General features: G+C 36.2%; 1 protein-coding gene across 2 annotated transcripts in view; it reads right to left on the bottom strand.

Annotated features, from left to right (window-relative positions):
• Window positions 1–14,022, bottom strand: part of CABCOCO1 (ciliary associated calcium binding coiled-coil 1) — a 51,604-nt gene that overhangs the window by 29,825 nt on the left and 7,757 nt on the right. For both annotated transcript variants that reach the window (XM_075424171.1, XM_075424172.1), the window contains exons 3-5: window positions 12,075–12,244; window positions 8,771–8,915; window positions 4,425–4,497 (exon numbers count right to left, since the gene is read on the bottom strand). In XM_075424171.1, the coding sequence (XP_075280286.1) occupies window positions 4,425–4,497; window positions 8,771–8,915; window positions 12,075–12,244 (388 nt within the window). The remainder of the gene's footprint in view (window positions 1–4,424; window positions 4,498–8,770; window positions 8,916–12,074; window positions 12,245–14,022) is intronic.

The raw sequence follows: 14,022 nt of genomic DNA, 5'->3' as shown, positions 1-14,022 counted from the left end.
AATATCTGAAACCTCCAAGCTTTGAAAAGCATGCACTCCATTGGCTGGGGAACAAGTTTCTCTAGTGTTAACTGATAGGCTTGTGTTTTGGTATCATACGTTGCTAAAATGCAGTTCTCAAGAAATCATTGAGCAAATTTGTTTAAACAATGATTGATTAACCAATCTAAATATGTAACACCTAATAAGGATTACATATCAAAGTCAAGTCCCAGATTTCAGGTGTTTTCCTATCAGAAAAAAAGCTTTACTAGCTTTCAAATAGTATATTCTTCCTTTCCACCCCCTTAAATTCAAACACAGAAGGGGTATTGTTAAAACTTTCCAAAAAAAAAAACAAACCAACCCACAACTGGATAAAGACCAGACATAGTCCGAAAGCTTAATGTTTCTGAAAGTAAGGAGTACATGGAAAGAAGGCATTAATGGAAACTGTTTTGGAACTCTAAGTATAGAGGCTGATATCTAGTGACTGCTATAATACTGAATCTGCACTGCCATTAAACTTAATCTTCGATATTTTTATTGCAACCTGACCCACTATGACATCTCTAAAGAAAATTACATTGTACGCTACTATTTCAAGAAGTCAAACTTAGCTAGTCATCTGGGCCATAAAATAGCAGATTACTCCATCAGGCTGGCTAAAGCAACTAGGAATAAAACTAGATTTACCAACCACATTATTTTTATTAGGAAATGTTTCAAAGCAGTCATAATCCCAAAAGACCATAGCCTCATTCCGTCCAAAAATACACAACAGAGAGCAGCAAAAACATGAACTGCAGTATAAGGTACAATTTGTAAATGTGAGAAAAAAACCTCAAGATGTGCTGTAACATCTCATCCTATCAAAGCAAAATAAATTAACTGAACATAGAAATAGAAGAGAAACTTCTACACAATTCATGTATTAACAATTTAGAACTTTGTTATAAGATCTGACATGTTAATAGGAATTGCTCCTTTGAATCCCTGCACATCAAGATTTAGTCTGTACTCCTTTTGCTTTCTTTGAAATTGCGGGCTAATATAGGTGTACTAAATCACAGCTAGAGAGTAAAACCTCCAGAACAGGCAAAAGGAAAAAACAGTATCTTTAACAACGATATTCCTGAAGAACTCTGGTATGTTAGCACTACATGAGTTTTATATTGGATCATAGCCACAGAACAGCTAAGCACTGCTTCTCCTGTAATCATCCTAAATGTGGGGAACTACTCGTAATAGTAACTGAAAAAAAGCAACGAATTTACTTGGCAATCTTAAGACTTCTCAGTAATTCCTTGTACCGTCATGTTTTCTAACAGGTGTTCACGCATACACAATATATGGGTCTTTGTAGATCTGGAATTAAGGAGAAGTAAGGGATTTGATAGCTGGAAAGGCAAGTTTTAAATTTTAAATACTGCCAAAGTAGGTTAGATGCATGATGTGTGTTTTATCATCTAACCAAGCATTCACGTCTTTCAGTTTGAACCTTTTTTTTTCCTAGGCAATGTGATCACCTCAGGCAGTTTGGTTTAAAGGTTTCAGCCAATGTAAAAATATATTTAAATTAGCCAGCCGTTTGTTACTTTTTTTTTAACTTAAATGCTGTCTGTATTTTACAAAGGTGATTCTATTATGCTAGCTGCATCAAGCACAGAATATTAATCAGACTGTGAAGCTCCACTAATTACGTGTCACATTTAAGTAACTTAGATTTTGTTAAGTGGCATGGCCACAGATATCGTATGCATAATCTAACTGAGTTTTGAGTCATTTCCCTTTTCTCGTCTGATTTTATTCTACACAGGAAATTACAGGGTCATTTGGAAATAACTGCAGTGAAAGATCAAAAAGGAAACCTGACTGAGAACACTGTATAATTGCCTGTGCTAAAGAAAAAATAAAATCCAAAGGGTTTACAATCCATTGCTATAAGATTTCCCAGGGAAACACATACTGTGGTTTCTCTAAAAGGATATCCATTACAACACTCAGTACCTGCTTTTATTTTTTGTAGCTGTATCTCTCTTAAAGAAGCAGGTCTTCTCATTAGGCTACTGGACTTTTATTCAGTAGGTAATACTTTCGGCACACGTGGAGCACAAATTTACTCCCTGAGCTAAAGCAAGCCATTCCAGTCGAAGGAAATAATTTCAGCTGAAATAAGTCATTTCACTGACTTGTCTCAAAGTCTTCATTTGCAAAAGGAGATAATACTGTAATTACGCTCTTGGAACACCATGGTTCTTGTTATCTGGGCAAATTCGGCCATCACAATTTACAGCCCCTCATTCCAAAAGAACAGATTTTTATCGCTGGAGCGAAAATAAAACTTTTTATATATTAGCAGCATTTAGCTTAGAGTAAGGATCACATCCAGCTGTGGGTCATGGTGTGTCTACGTGGTGGGTGTTTTTTTTTTTTTTTGGCAAGACATTGATCTACATAGGAAGACAGCACTCAGCCTTTCAGCACAGATTTATCGTGTACTTTCTGCATGCAGATTTCCCAGTTGATCTCCTGCCCCTCCTGTTCCCTGCGCAGACGCACTGCAGAGCACGCGACCCCAGGTGTGCTCCTGCCATAGCCATACACACCAAGCCACATCTGCCCCACTAACTTGTCAGGGTTTGAGCTGTTCATCTAAGCGACTTCAAACACAGAAGGTAATGCTCTCCTTTATGGAAAAGCATTTCTAAATATAACAAAGTTGCAGCAGAAGAACTTAAAATCTCTGTTAGGTTCACCTCTCATCACATTTGAACACATAAAGCAAGTGCAAATAATGCCATAAATTTGTATGTGTAGCTTCAATGCCTTAAACTGTTACTTATAGAAGAACAATGTATGAAGCTATCAAAATAAACTCCACAGGAACAGAAGTATTGATTTTCTTGGGCATTGCAGTGTGGTTGGACAAATTCAAGACTCTCTGCCATGGAACTCAGAATACAAAAGAGATGGATTATACTGAACTGGTGCATAGGTAAGAAATGGCCATAAAAGAGTTATGGCTAAAAATTGTCATGAAGGTTTTTTGTGACCGTTATAATTGTAGATTGCACTTGTTCCTTTGACGGATCATCACCAAAGTAATTTACAGAAACACATTTCTGCCATTCCTTAGTGGAGATGGTACCTTCAGCAGAGGTGGTACTCCCTCACAGACCATGCAGAGCAACTGCTCCTCCGTGGCTGGGACAGTGTATGCTGACCTCAGCCATCCGGGAATGGGTTTTAAGAAAACACAAAGGAGTTTCTTTTAAGCTACTCTACAACTGATAAAATAGATTACCCAAATTTACACAAGAAATTACTTAATCAAAGCCTCATTAAAAATAATTTTACCAATTAGAAAGTGCTAACCAGCCATTGATCTGGTTAGCTAATATAAAAACCCCAATCCTAACAGAGTACTGCTGAAATCCTGCTCTACTTATGTAATGACAGTTTTGTGACTGATTTCATCATAACTGGAATTTTAACCCATGTTACAGATGATGAGACTAATTTCCAAATATTTGCATCCATGTCAAGAAAAGTCCTTCTTTTTTTCTAATGTGACTATTTAAAAGCAACACGGGAAGAAATTATCCCACATCATTTACAGAGTGAAAGCACCAGCTTAAAGTGTAAAGAAAATTTTCCAGTGCATTAACTTTAACTTCACTGTGTACTGATAAGCCAAAATATAAGTGCCATCAAAAAAATTCCACTACTGTGCCTCTCTGAGCAACCAGTTGTCTCCTGATTATAAATTTAAATCCTTTTCAATGTATTGTAACACCTATCCTCAAAACGAACAGTCAAGCTGAAGGAAGGTTTATTTGATGAATTGGATCTGTCTATTTGATTAAAGGCCTCATCCTGCCCCTATGTATTTTTTCATATGTCAGTCAGAATACATGACAAAGTTTACAGTCAAGACCATTCACTACTATTAACTGAATGCTTTCCAAACGCTGAATTTCCAGCTAGCTTGCTTCTTTTCAGTCAGTATAATTAGCTGTTGGTGGCTAAAGTAGAAACAAACCCCTGTACATACACATGCATACATAAATATTAGCACTGTGGTCAGACTAGGCGTGGTATACAACCTTTTCCTATTTTGATTGCTGATTTTAAAATAGAGTCAGACTCATGCATTGCTATTTCAAATTATATGCATCAACCTATAAATGCATACACAAAAGTATTCCTGATTTAACACAACTAATATGTTAACAAAGCAAGGCATTTATACTTTATTGAGATCCAAAATTAATTTTGAATATGAGGATCAAAACATCTAACTTGTATTCTTTAATCAGCCATTTTATGTTAGTAATGCAGTAATGTTGACATGAAGTTGCTTTGAGCAATACAAAACATATGCCATGGTGCATTCATTAAATAACTCCGCATAATGAGTTCCATCTATATAAATGACTTACCTCATTACTTATCACAAGTTCTTCTCTAGGACTGTGGAAGAGGTATTCATACAGTTTATAGTGTTTAAATAAGCTGGAAAACAAAAGAATATAGTACTATTGTGGTTGTAAATCTTTGGAAAGCTAACAATATTAAAAATTCTGTTAAACTAAGAATTAGTCTCCAGCATGGTAATGCTCCAAATTTTAAAAAGGAAAGGTTGTTTAACTTCAGGTACAATCTGCAGAATATTTAACTTCTAGGATTTACTATCAGATGGCCACCGAAAATGCAGTATGATACTTGAAAACACATCCATTTTGTCCTGATGAAATTGAACTCTGAGAAGACAAAGTTCTACTCTGAAAAAAGTAATTCCTGAAGCACTTATCACCAGGGTACTTATGCCTTTAATATTAGCAATAGTGGACAAGAAGGAAACAAAGCCAAATCAGCTTTCAGATTCTTGGATGGGCTGCCAGTCCAGGGAGCAAATTTGATCTTGGAACAGCAAAACTATAAAGAATGGAAGCATTTATTCTGTCAAGATTATGTTTCAAAGTCAGCGTAGTATTTCCTCAAAGAAAAACTAAAAAACTAGATTTACAGACTAGAGTTTTGTGTATTACAACCAAAGTATTTAAGTAGACTTTCTTAATGGCCTAAAATGTTTCTCTTCCTTAAAACATACACGGCTTTCCTTTTCACATGTTTTAAATAGTTTTCTGTGTTCCCTTTCTTAATGATCAACGATACGGCATTTGTTTAATCAAAGGTTTGGTTTGTCACAGTCCATCTGTTACAATTACTTGTTCTCTTAAAATCATGATACAGAACTTCTGGCTTCTGTCATGTCATTTTGACACATGATTTAAAACATAGCTCTGTGATTGCATAGCAAGCCCAGGCTGAAGAATGATTCCAAGACTTTACCACTCTCCCTCCTGACGTACCCATGAAAGATACAGCAATATTTGCAGGGAACATCTGTAACTGGCTCCTGTGCTTTCCGGCTAAGGACAAGACACAGGTGCTTTTCTTGAGAGCCATCAACTTGGACGGCAATGCCTCTTTGCTCAGCACTTGCAAGGCCACATCCGGAATACTGAGGCCTGCTGTGAGGAGGGCTTTGGACCAGATGGCCTCCAGAAGTCCCTTCCAACCTCAGTTTTTCTATGGGTCTACAATAGTAGCTGCTACACCAAACATGGGCAATTATCTAGCTAGTGCTAAAGATACTGCTACTAGTTGCAGCTTATCAGGCAAATGCTATGAAAACGTGTTTCCAGCACCAGTGCCGGCCACACAACTCAGCACCGGCTGCTCCTTGAGATGTGGTGCTGCCAGGGCTCACCAAGAGCCAGCCCCGCAGCAGCCACCCTGGCTGTCCGTCCCATGAAGAAGCCACCCTGGCTGACCTTCCCTGAATCACCACTGGCAATTACTTGCTGCCACAGTACCAGAGGTTCCACGAAATACTGCAGATCCGAGACAATTTGCTCGAATTTCAGCAGTGCTGAGTTGCCGACTAATGGACAGCAGTGGTTCTTCCAGCCCACAAAAGCAGCTCGGAATTAGGAGACTAAAATGGCGGCACGGCCTGCCTCTCTCGCATTATAACAGTACGTCTTCCAGCAGTTAGGCAAATGCATCTATGAAGCTTTCAAATACATTTTTACCTGAATTGGCACACACATTTTTGCACATATGTACAGATGTATTTCCTAATTTGGTAAGAAGTATTATGGCAGCCTCACTGAACATTTGGCTCTTTAAGTGCCATATAAAAGTTTTATTCTACAGTTACATATAATTCAGTCACTCAACTACCATTAGTTAAAAACCAAATTTGTTTATGAACTTGTATAAGAAATTTGGCTACCATAAACTACAAGTTCCCTTCCTGCGAACTCAAAGCACGTAGGCAATTAAGTTGTTACAATACTTGCCATTTAATTTGCGGTACATTTTTACTGCAATACATCACAAAGAATTCCTGCCATGTTTCAGTGGAGATACAGGGATTATGTTTAAGCAGACTTCAGTACTTAACCTGGAAATGACTCACACCAATTTATGAAAACACATGTGTCCCCTCACATGCACACCTATTATCTGGTAAAATTCTAACAGGTTTTATTTGAAGAAGACTAAAAAGTATTTTATGAACAACACAGACACACCAGAAATAAGATATATGTCTTTCAAACTGCACAGACAGAACTTTTCAAACTTTTTTTTTCTTTTATTAATTCCAGTGCCTTGGAAAGGAACCAGATTTACAGCACCTGAAAAACAGCTCTTGCCCTCTGAATGTGTTATAATATCCTTTATGGACTATGTTACAGGTACAGATAATTTATAATATTCCCAAAAATATGTCATTATTTTGTCATTTTCAAATTTTATTTAATTTTTTAGACAGAACTCCATTTAATCTGGCACTCTTAATACTATATCAAGGAAAGAATTCCTCCATTTAATGCTCTTTAAATGAAATCAGGTAAATTATACCTCAGTATTTCTTTGGAAAACACAGTGTAGATTTCTTTCTTCTACCAGACACTATACAAAAGGCTTTTTTTGCTTGTATATGTTGTGAACTACTAAAAAATTCTGCACCAATGCTTTTTAGCAATTACTAATTACTCTTGCAAGTCAGGTTGTTAAGAATAGACTCTCTTACGATGTCATACGAGAATGTGAAGGGGATTAACAATGACATATTTCCCTAGCTCCACTGCTTCCTGAAAGAAAATGTCAAGAGCTATGTTGATGTATGCTTGCCCAAGGAGACAAGATAAAAAGATGATAACTGTCACCTTCCACCAAACCTGAAGGTGTCATTATAGTTGCTGCACAGTTTGTGCGAATGTGGTTAAGCATTTGTCCCCATTTCCATTATAAATCCCATGGGTTTATAGCTCATCTGTAAAAATGTGATCTGAACTAAAACATGTCATACTATCTCAAGTAGAAAAAAGGCATAGGTCTATCATTTAAAGTTAAACAAAAAAGTGAAGAAAAAGAAAAAATGTTGAAATAATACATTAATCTGAATCATAATAAAACTCAGTGAATCTATTTCTGAGTTCATAAATTTGAAAATATACCAGCATAAGAAGGGTGCTTATTCAGTTCTTATTTAGAAAAATAAATATTCAAATGACTGAAATAATGGATTGTATAAACCAGACACATATGACACATTTCAGTGTATATATCCATAACCTTGCATTAGCACATACGTGTAATAAATTGAGCAGTTTGAATATACAACCACATATTTGGTGGCCAAAATAAAATTCTGCTGCAAAAATCTTGTGGCTTGATTGTATTCCCACCCAGTTAATACTTCGGTGGTAGTAGGATAGAACACCTAATCTCTTGGATGAAATTCTTGCAACTGCAAATGAATTACTTCATGGACAAGATATCTTTCAACAGATAATTTACACAAAAGCTATAGACACGCTATTTGGAAAGAAAATTTGCTCCAAATAAATATACAAAAGGCACAGACAGGAAGGGAGAAGTAACAGAAGTTGAGTGAGACATCTTAAACGCCAAGTTTCCTTTTAATTTAGGTCTAGTACTTGGCAGGACATTGGTTTTCCTTGACTATACAAATCTGAGATTTGTTTGATTTTTAACCACGGCATTTCAGTGGAGAAAGGTCTGTATACGTTACTGTGTAGTTAAGACTTTACATGGAGAGGTGTGCTTGGCTGCTATCAGACCCTTAATTTTTTTCTCAGATAAATAACCAAATTACTTCTGTTTGCATCTCTTTCTGTGCCTCTGTTTAAAAGCTGAGACCTGCCATGAAACTTTTTCATGTAGGTACTGAACTTTTGCTAACTTTGAAATGCAACATTTTAATGACTCGTATATGACCACAGCCTTAATTCTGTAAAATGCAAAACTTTAAATCACTTAAGAAGTCCAGTACAGCTTTCAAGGCCAGACAAATACTTAAAGTTATAGACAAGACCTAGGATTTTGTTCAACTGGAACCTAAAAATTAAATGTTTTAACAGCAAACCCAGAATATTCTCTAAACGCCACTCTTCCCTTTCCCTTTTATTATCCAAAACAAAACCCAGAAGAAAGCTTTTCAGTACAATCTTACATTTTGGTAAGCTTCCAGTCTAAATTTATTTCCTGGACTTTGACATCTGGGACCAGATCTTTACTGCTATTTGTATATTCTCTCTTCTTTTTAATGTTTTAAAGTTTGTTGTGCGCAGTATTTGGCACAGTATTAATATATCTAATTAAATAATTTTAACTTATTTTCTCAGCTGATAACCCACCATGCTAAATGATTCAAATAAGAAATAACAGACCTTGTAGAAATAAATACCTGATATTCAAGTAATCAATAACTGCTTTGGCTTGCTCGATGCTAAAGAAACTCAAGTCACCACTTCTTTCTGAATCAGCTTCTCCTATTCCAGCCATTGCTTTTCCAAGTTCTTTTAAATTATCTCCTAAGGTCATATGTTTATCTGTAAAATAATCCCAAAGAACAAAAACTAAGTATAAACATGACAGGGTGGGGTGGGGTTTTTTGGCCCATTTTAAGACTTCTTGAAGTTCAAGAAGTTACATTGCGAGCCGTGTAGAAACTTAAAAAGCAACAGCAGTCCAACATTTTTTTCTGTTGCCATTATAGGTATCAATAAAATGTGCATTAAAATTCCATCACAAAATCACTGACCCACCTTCATAATGTAAGGATCACAATATTGGGTATTTAAGATACTACAGCTTGGCCTCTTACTTATGCAGAGATAACCACAAGCAGAATAGTATGTAAATTTGAGATGTATAGTATGTTTATATTTAAAATAAATATGCTACTGTTTACATATTGTAAAAGATTGTGATTCTGACCATGCCTCTTGCAATATAAACCAGTAATATAGGAATGGATGTTAAAAAGGGTAACCAATTTTTTTAAGTGCTTACAGTCAGAATTGATTAAACATGAATATGCATAATACTCTGCATGTATTATCAAACTTTGAGACATTTTTGCACCCGCTCAAAACAGATAATTACTTTACATTTTTACCCTGGAAATGAAAACGAAATGCCCAAACAGCTTTGAATTAAAATTTAAAATCTTTTTTGCTAACTGTCTTGACAAAGATGAAAATCTGAAATACATCAGTGTTCGCTGAACCTTTAAAAAAGAAAGGATTCATCCTTCTGATTTGCGTACAGTGTGTGCCATCACTAGAACCACGGTGGAGTTTAAAAAAAGTTTTGAACACAGTTCACTTATTCTTCTAAAGTCTAAAAAGTCTAGAGTAGAAAATGAGGAAATATCCACCAGTGGTGAAACAGATTTATTTTCCTTATTGTTTTAATTCTCTACGGATCTGCTCTTTGGTTCTTTGTACAGAAAACAAATTAAAAATCTTACAATATTCTGGTCTTTATAGTTTTGCCTTTTAGTGGTACAGCAATCAAAACCCTGAGAATTTCACCTCAGTTTTCAGTAACAGAGGCAGCACAATATAAATAACCATAATGGAAGAAACGAGAAAGAAATAGAGATTTTGAAGGAAGTAGAGTGGAATAGAAGCCATGGGAAATGTGAAAGAGCAATAGAATCAGAAATATCACAGTTTGTAGGGAAGCAAAGATACATAACAAGATCGTGAGAAGTCACAACACCCAGGCACAGGTCTGGCACCAGCTAGTCCAAATTTTCTCTGGACTCCGCACAACTGATTTTCAGCCCCAACTACCTCCTTCAGGAAGGCTCTCACAGTATTTCTGTGAGTTAAGGAGCACTTTACCCTCAATGTACAGGGGATAAATCAAATCACATAAGTAATTAATCCTGGCTCCCAATGAACCAAAGCCTCCAGTTTCCAAACCGTAGTTTTCCTCTCTCCTTTACCAGCCTTAAATGAATTTCCACTACCCTCCTTCTCTATATCCATTCCTCCTGCTCCATGCTATTCTTGCTATTATGGTCAAATCAGCTTAATTCTCCAGGCCGCTTGGGCCCAATGTAGGGAAGGGAAAGGAAGTAGTCATTAATATAGAAGACATTAGCGTTTTGCTCTTAGTTGAAATGTTTGGTCTTGGAACTTGCACCAGCTGAGAACGGTAAATACAAGGAAATTCATCTCAGCCCTGGGCTACAGCGTACTTCACAAGATGGATTATTTGTGGAACTCAGCTGTGAAAAAACATATAAGAAGCCTCCTGTAAGTATTTACAAACTACATTTTCTTTCCCTAAAAGCCATGTATCTTGGCCAAGTCTGAACGGATTTTCACAGGACAGCAAAAAGCAAATTCACAACACTTGCCAAACCTTATGTCTTTGATTCAGAGCACAGGGGTATTAGAGGTGTTAAAAAAAGGGGGGGGGCAGAGGGCACAAAATAATACATTTTTTTTCCACAGCCTCTGTCTGCAAGCCCATGGAGCTGTTTTAGTTGTAATTTTATATACAAAAATTAATCAGAGGCAGACATTGCTACGGAAAATCTCTCAGTTTAAAGAGTTAAAGTTTGGCAAAGCCTTATGCAACCAACATCCCATTCCTGAAATACGTCGGTCAGCTTTAATAATTGGTTGTGCTACCAGCCTGTCTAGTACACATGCATTACATATAGTCTCATAAACCTAATTTCTGACATGTTTCCACTCTTCTCCATTGTTATATTAACACAGTTAGCATATGTTAAAATACTTTCTCATTGGAGACAGGAAGGACAACTGGAAATCCAATGATCATAAAGCACATACGTATTCTGTCAAAATTCCAAGTCAGAAAGGCCCTTGAATTAAATCACAATGAAGGAGTATAATAACTATTATGAGCTTGACTTTAAATATTCATCTTCTCTTTGAATGGAACCACTGAGTCCTTTCACTCTTCCTCTGGGATGGACTTTTCTCGACATAATCACCTTCAAAGTGAATGTTAAGTAAGCACTGTGATCTCTGAAAAATTGGTTTTAGAGGATGCTGCTGCCATTTTTTCTGGCTATTTTGTTCCCATTAGACCCAAGCTACATGCTTAGTTGCAAATTTCCTTGTAGCCATGGGAGCTACAGTCCTTCCATTGTAATTTTTCATCTTCAGCAGTGATGCCAGTTTACTTCCCTCACCAGTCTTGAGTTAACCAATATATTTTGCGCCAAAAGGGCAGCATTTGCCATCTAGAAAGCTGCCTGAGAGTTGACATCCAAGGCTAAAATAAATGTAACTCACCTGCTGTAATGCTACAGGATGTACTGAATATCTAAAACAGCAGAGAAATGTGCCCAAGGCTACAGTGAGTCAGTCACTGAGACAGCTGGAACTGGAATTTAGGAGCACCTTGCTCTCACTCTACTGCAATTATTATTTATTTTACTATAGCAAAGATAATGTCTCTCCAGGACCTGGCCCTTTTGTACCACATACTGTACAAAGAATGAGGGATATTCTGTTAAAAAGACAACAGTTCTCTCTAACTAAAGTTTAATGTCTGCCAGTAAATTATTTTCAGGTACAAGGTATAACATGCCAACATTCAAGAGGAAAATAAATCATTTTACAATTACTTGTAATTAAATTTTGCTTTATTAAAATGACTGGAAAACATTCTTGCCTTGCACTTCAGATATTTATTTTACAATTTCTAATTATACTTACCACTGAGGTTCTCCAACAGAAAATTTAATAGATCCATGAATTCTGAAAGCTGTATAAGACTGAAGTTCATTTCTTTAGCCCACCAAAATCCCGCAGTATAATAATCTAGCAAAATAGCTTCTTTCAAAGATGTCTTTAATTGTTTAAAATTCAGAAATTCTTCCAGCTTTCTAGAAGAAATTGCAGATTAAAATAATGACATTAAAAAATAAATTACAGATTCTGAAGTTTAACTTAGTCTGCTTGTAATTATAATATTTACTTTTACTTTATTACACATATATGTATAGATCTTCCTGGAACTTGGCTACATCAATTTCTAGATACGACCATTTATGACCAGAGGACACATCAGCTGAAGAAAGTAAACAAAGATATACAGGTTTCAACAGATGCCATTTAAACGTTAAGACATGATTATTTAAATAACAAAAATAAGAGCATTACAAAAAACCCACAAGAAATACACTGAAAATCTCAGAGAAAAATCAGTGTTTGTTCAGGCACGGTTTTCTAGGATGAAATGGAACAATTAGTCTCCACTTTCTCCTACCATTCTTTCACTCTGATTGAGACAGTTTTACAGTACTAAAAACAGCTTGCTTCCCTTTCAAGATTCTTTTTCATGTAGCCTCTGAAGAAAAATTACATTTGAAAATTAATGTAAACAATATAATATAAAATTACTGAAGGTACCTAAAATATTTAGAAGTTTAAATTCCACTTTCATAATGGTCAAGACATTTAAGCAGAGCCTCCTCCTATTTTAGTGGCACATTGTGGAAATTTTTCCACTTCCTTTATCCTGAAAAAGTAATGAAAAAATACACTCCTTTGTAGAAGATCACGCTGTTGCTGACACATTTATGTTTACTCTATCCAAACATAGAATTAGTTATGTTTCTTATAATAATTGTGCACGTTTTTCCACACGAAGAAGAGGGGATCAGGGCTAGGACTTCAGTCTTCAGTTCTTCCAGTATAACTTCAGCCATGTCTCAGGTAGTTCAGTTTTACATTACAGGAATCCTTGCCTTCTTAACTATAACTGATGATATAGGTGCCAGTTGCGATCACAGTTTCTAGTCCCCTGTAAAAGCACAAAGCCTTTTTTCCCCTCCTCATTCTTCCTAAGAAGGGCATTAATCTCAGACCTGATCGGCAGCCATTAGTTTTTCAGGGTTTTCGCTAAGCCAGTAGAGATATGCTGTCAAATAAGATGAGTTTCTTTTCTTAATAAAAGCTCCAAGAGCTAACAAAGTAAAGCATATAATCCAATCAGTTTTGTTTAAAACACGTATTCCTTTGTTCTGCATGACAAATTTGTACCGCTGTACACATGCAAGTTGGTTAAAAACACTTAACTGTGTACTGAAATAGAAGTGGAACGTGGCCAGCTGAACTTTCCAAGGTTTGAAACAGTCCATATCCTCTCTTTCTGAAGCGTCTGCCAACCCTGTGTTTTCATAATCAGAGCTTCTCAGGGATTTAGATTTTCTCTGATGCTGCTAACAATGCCAGTACTCATCTTTTCAACATTCTGTAAGGCATGTCACTGATAACAGTAGCTATAAATGATCGGGAAATGATGGGGAATTCAGATTTCCTAGTTACCCTGATGGCTACTTCTTCCTTCACAGAAGGGGCTCAAGTCGAGAGAGACATCAGTATAAAACTCCACAATAGATGGGAACACAGGACATAAAAATTCTCCTACTGAATCAGATCTGTTCTGATGTTCTAACCTCAGCTGTGGCCTTCAAATTGCTCTTGTGTATAGACATGATGCACTGTGGTAAACTAACAAAATTTCAAAGCTGCTGCTAAACTGTGCATAAAATACCCTGTAACTACTCTCTTTTCACTCAGATGCACTTGCACAGTGTATATATATTCTATACATATATATATAGAAATACACGTGATCAGCTGAGACTAAGAAGAAATG

The sequence above is a fragment of the Opisthocomus hoazin genome, chromosome 6 (assembly GCF_030867145.1).
Source record: "Opisthocomus hoazin isolate bOpiHoa1 chromosome 6, bOpiHoa1.hap1, whole genome shotgun sequence".
NCBI classification, from domain to species: Eukaryota; Metazoa; Chordata; class Aves; order Opisthocomiformes; family Opisthocomidae; genus Opisthocomus; species Opisthocomus hoazin.
Note: the sequence above shows the minus strand (reverse complement) of the source record. Positions and strands in the feature narration are given on the sequence as shown.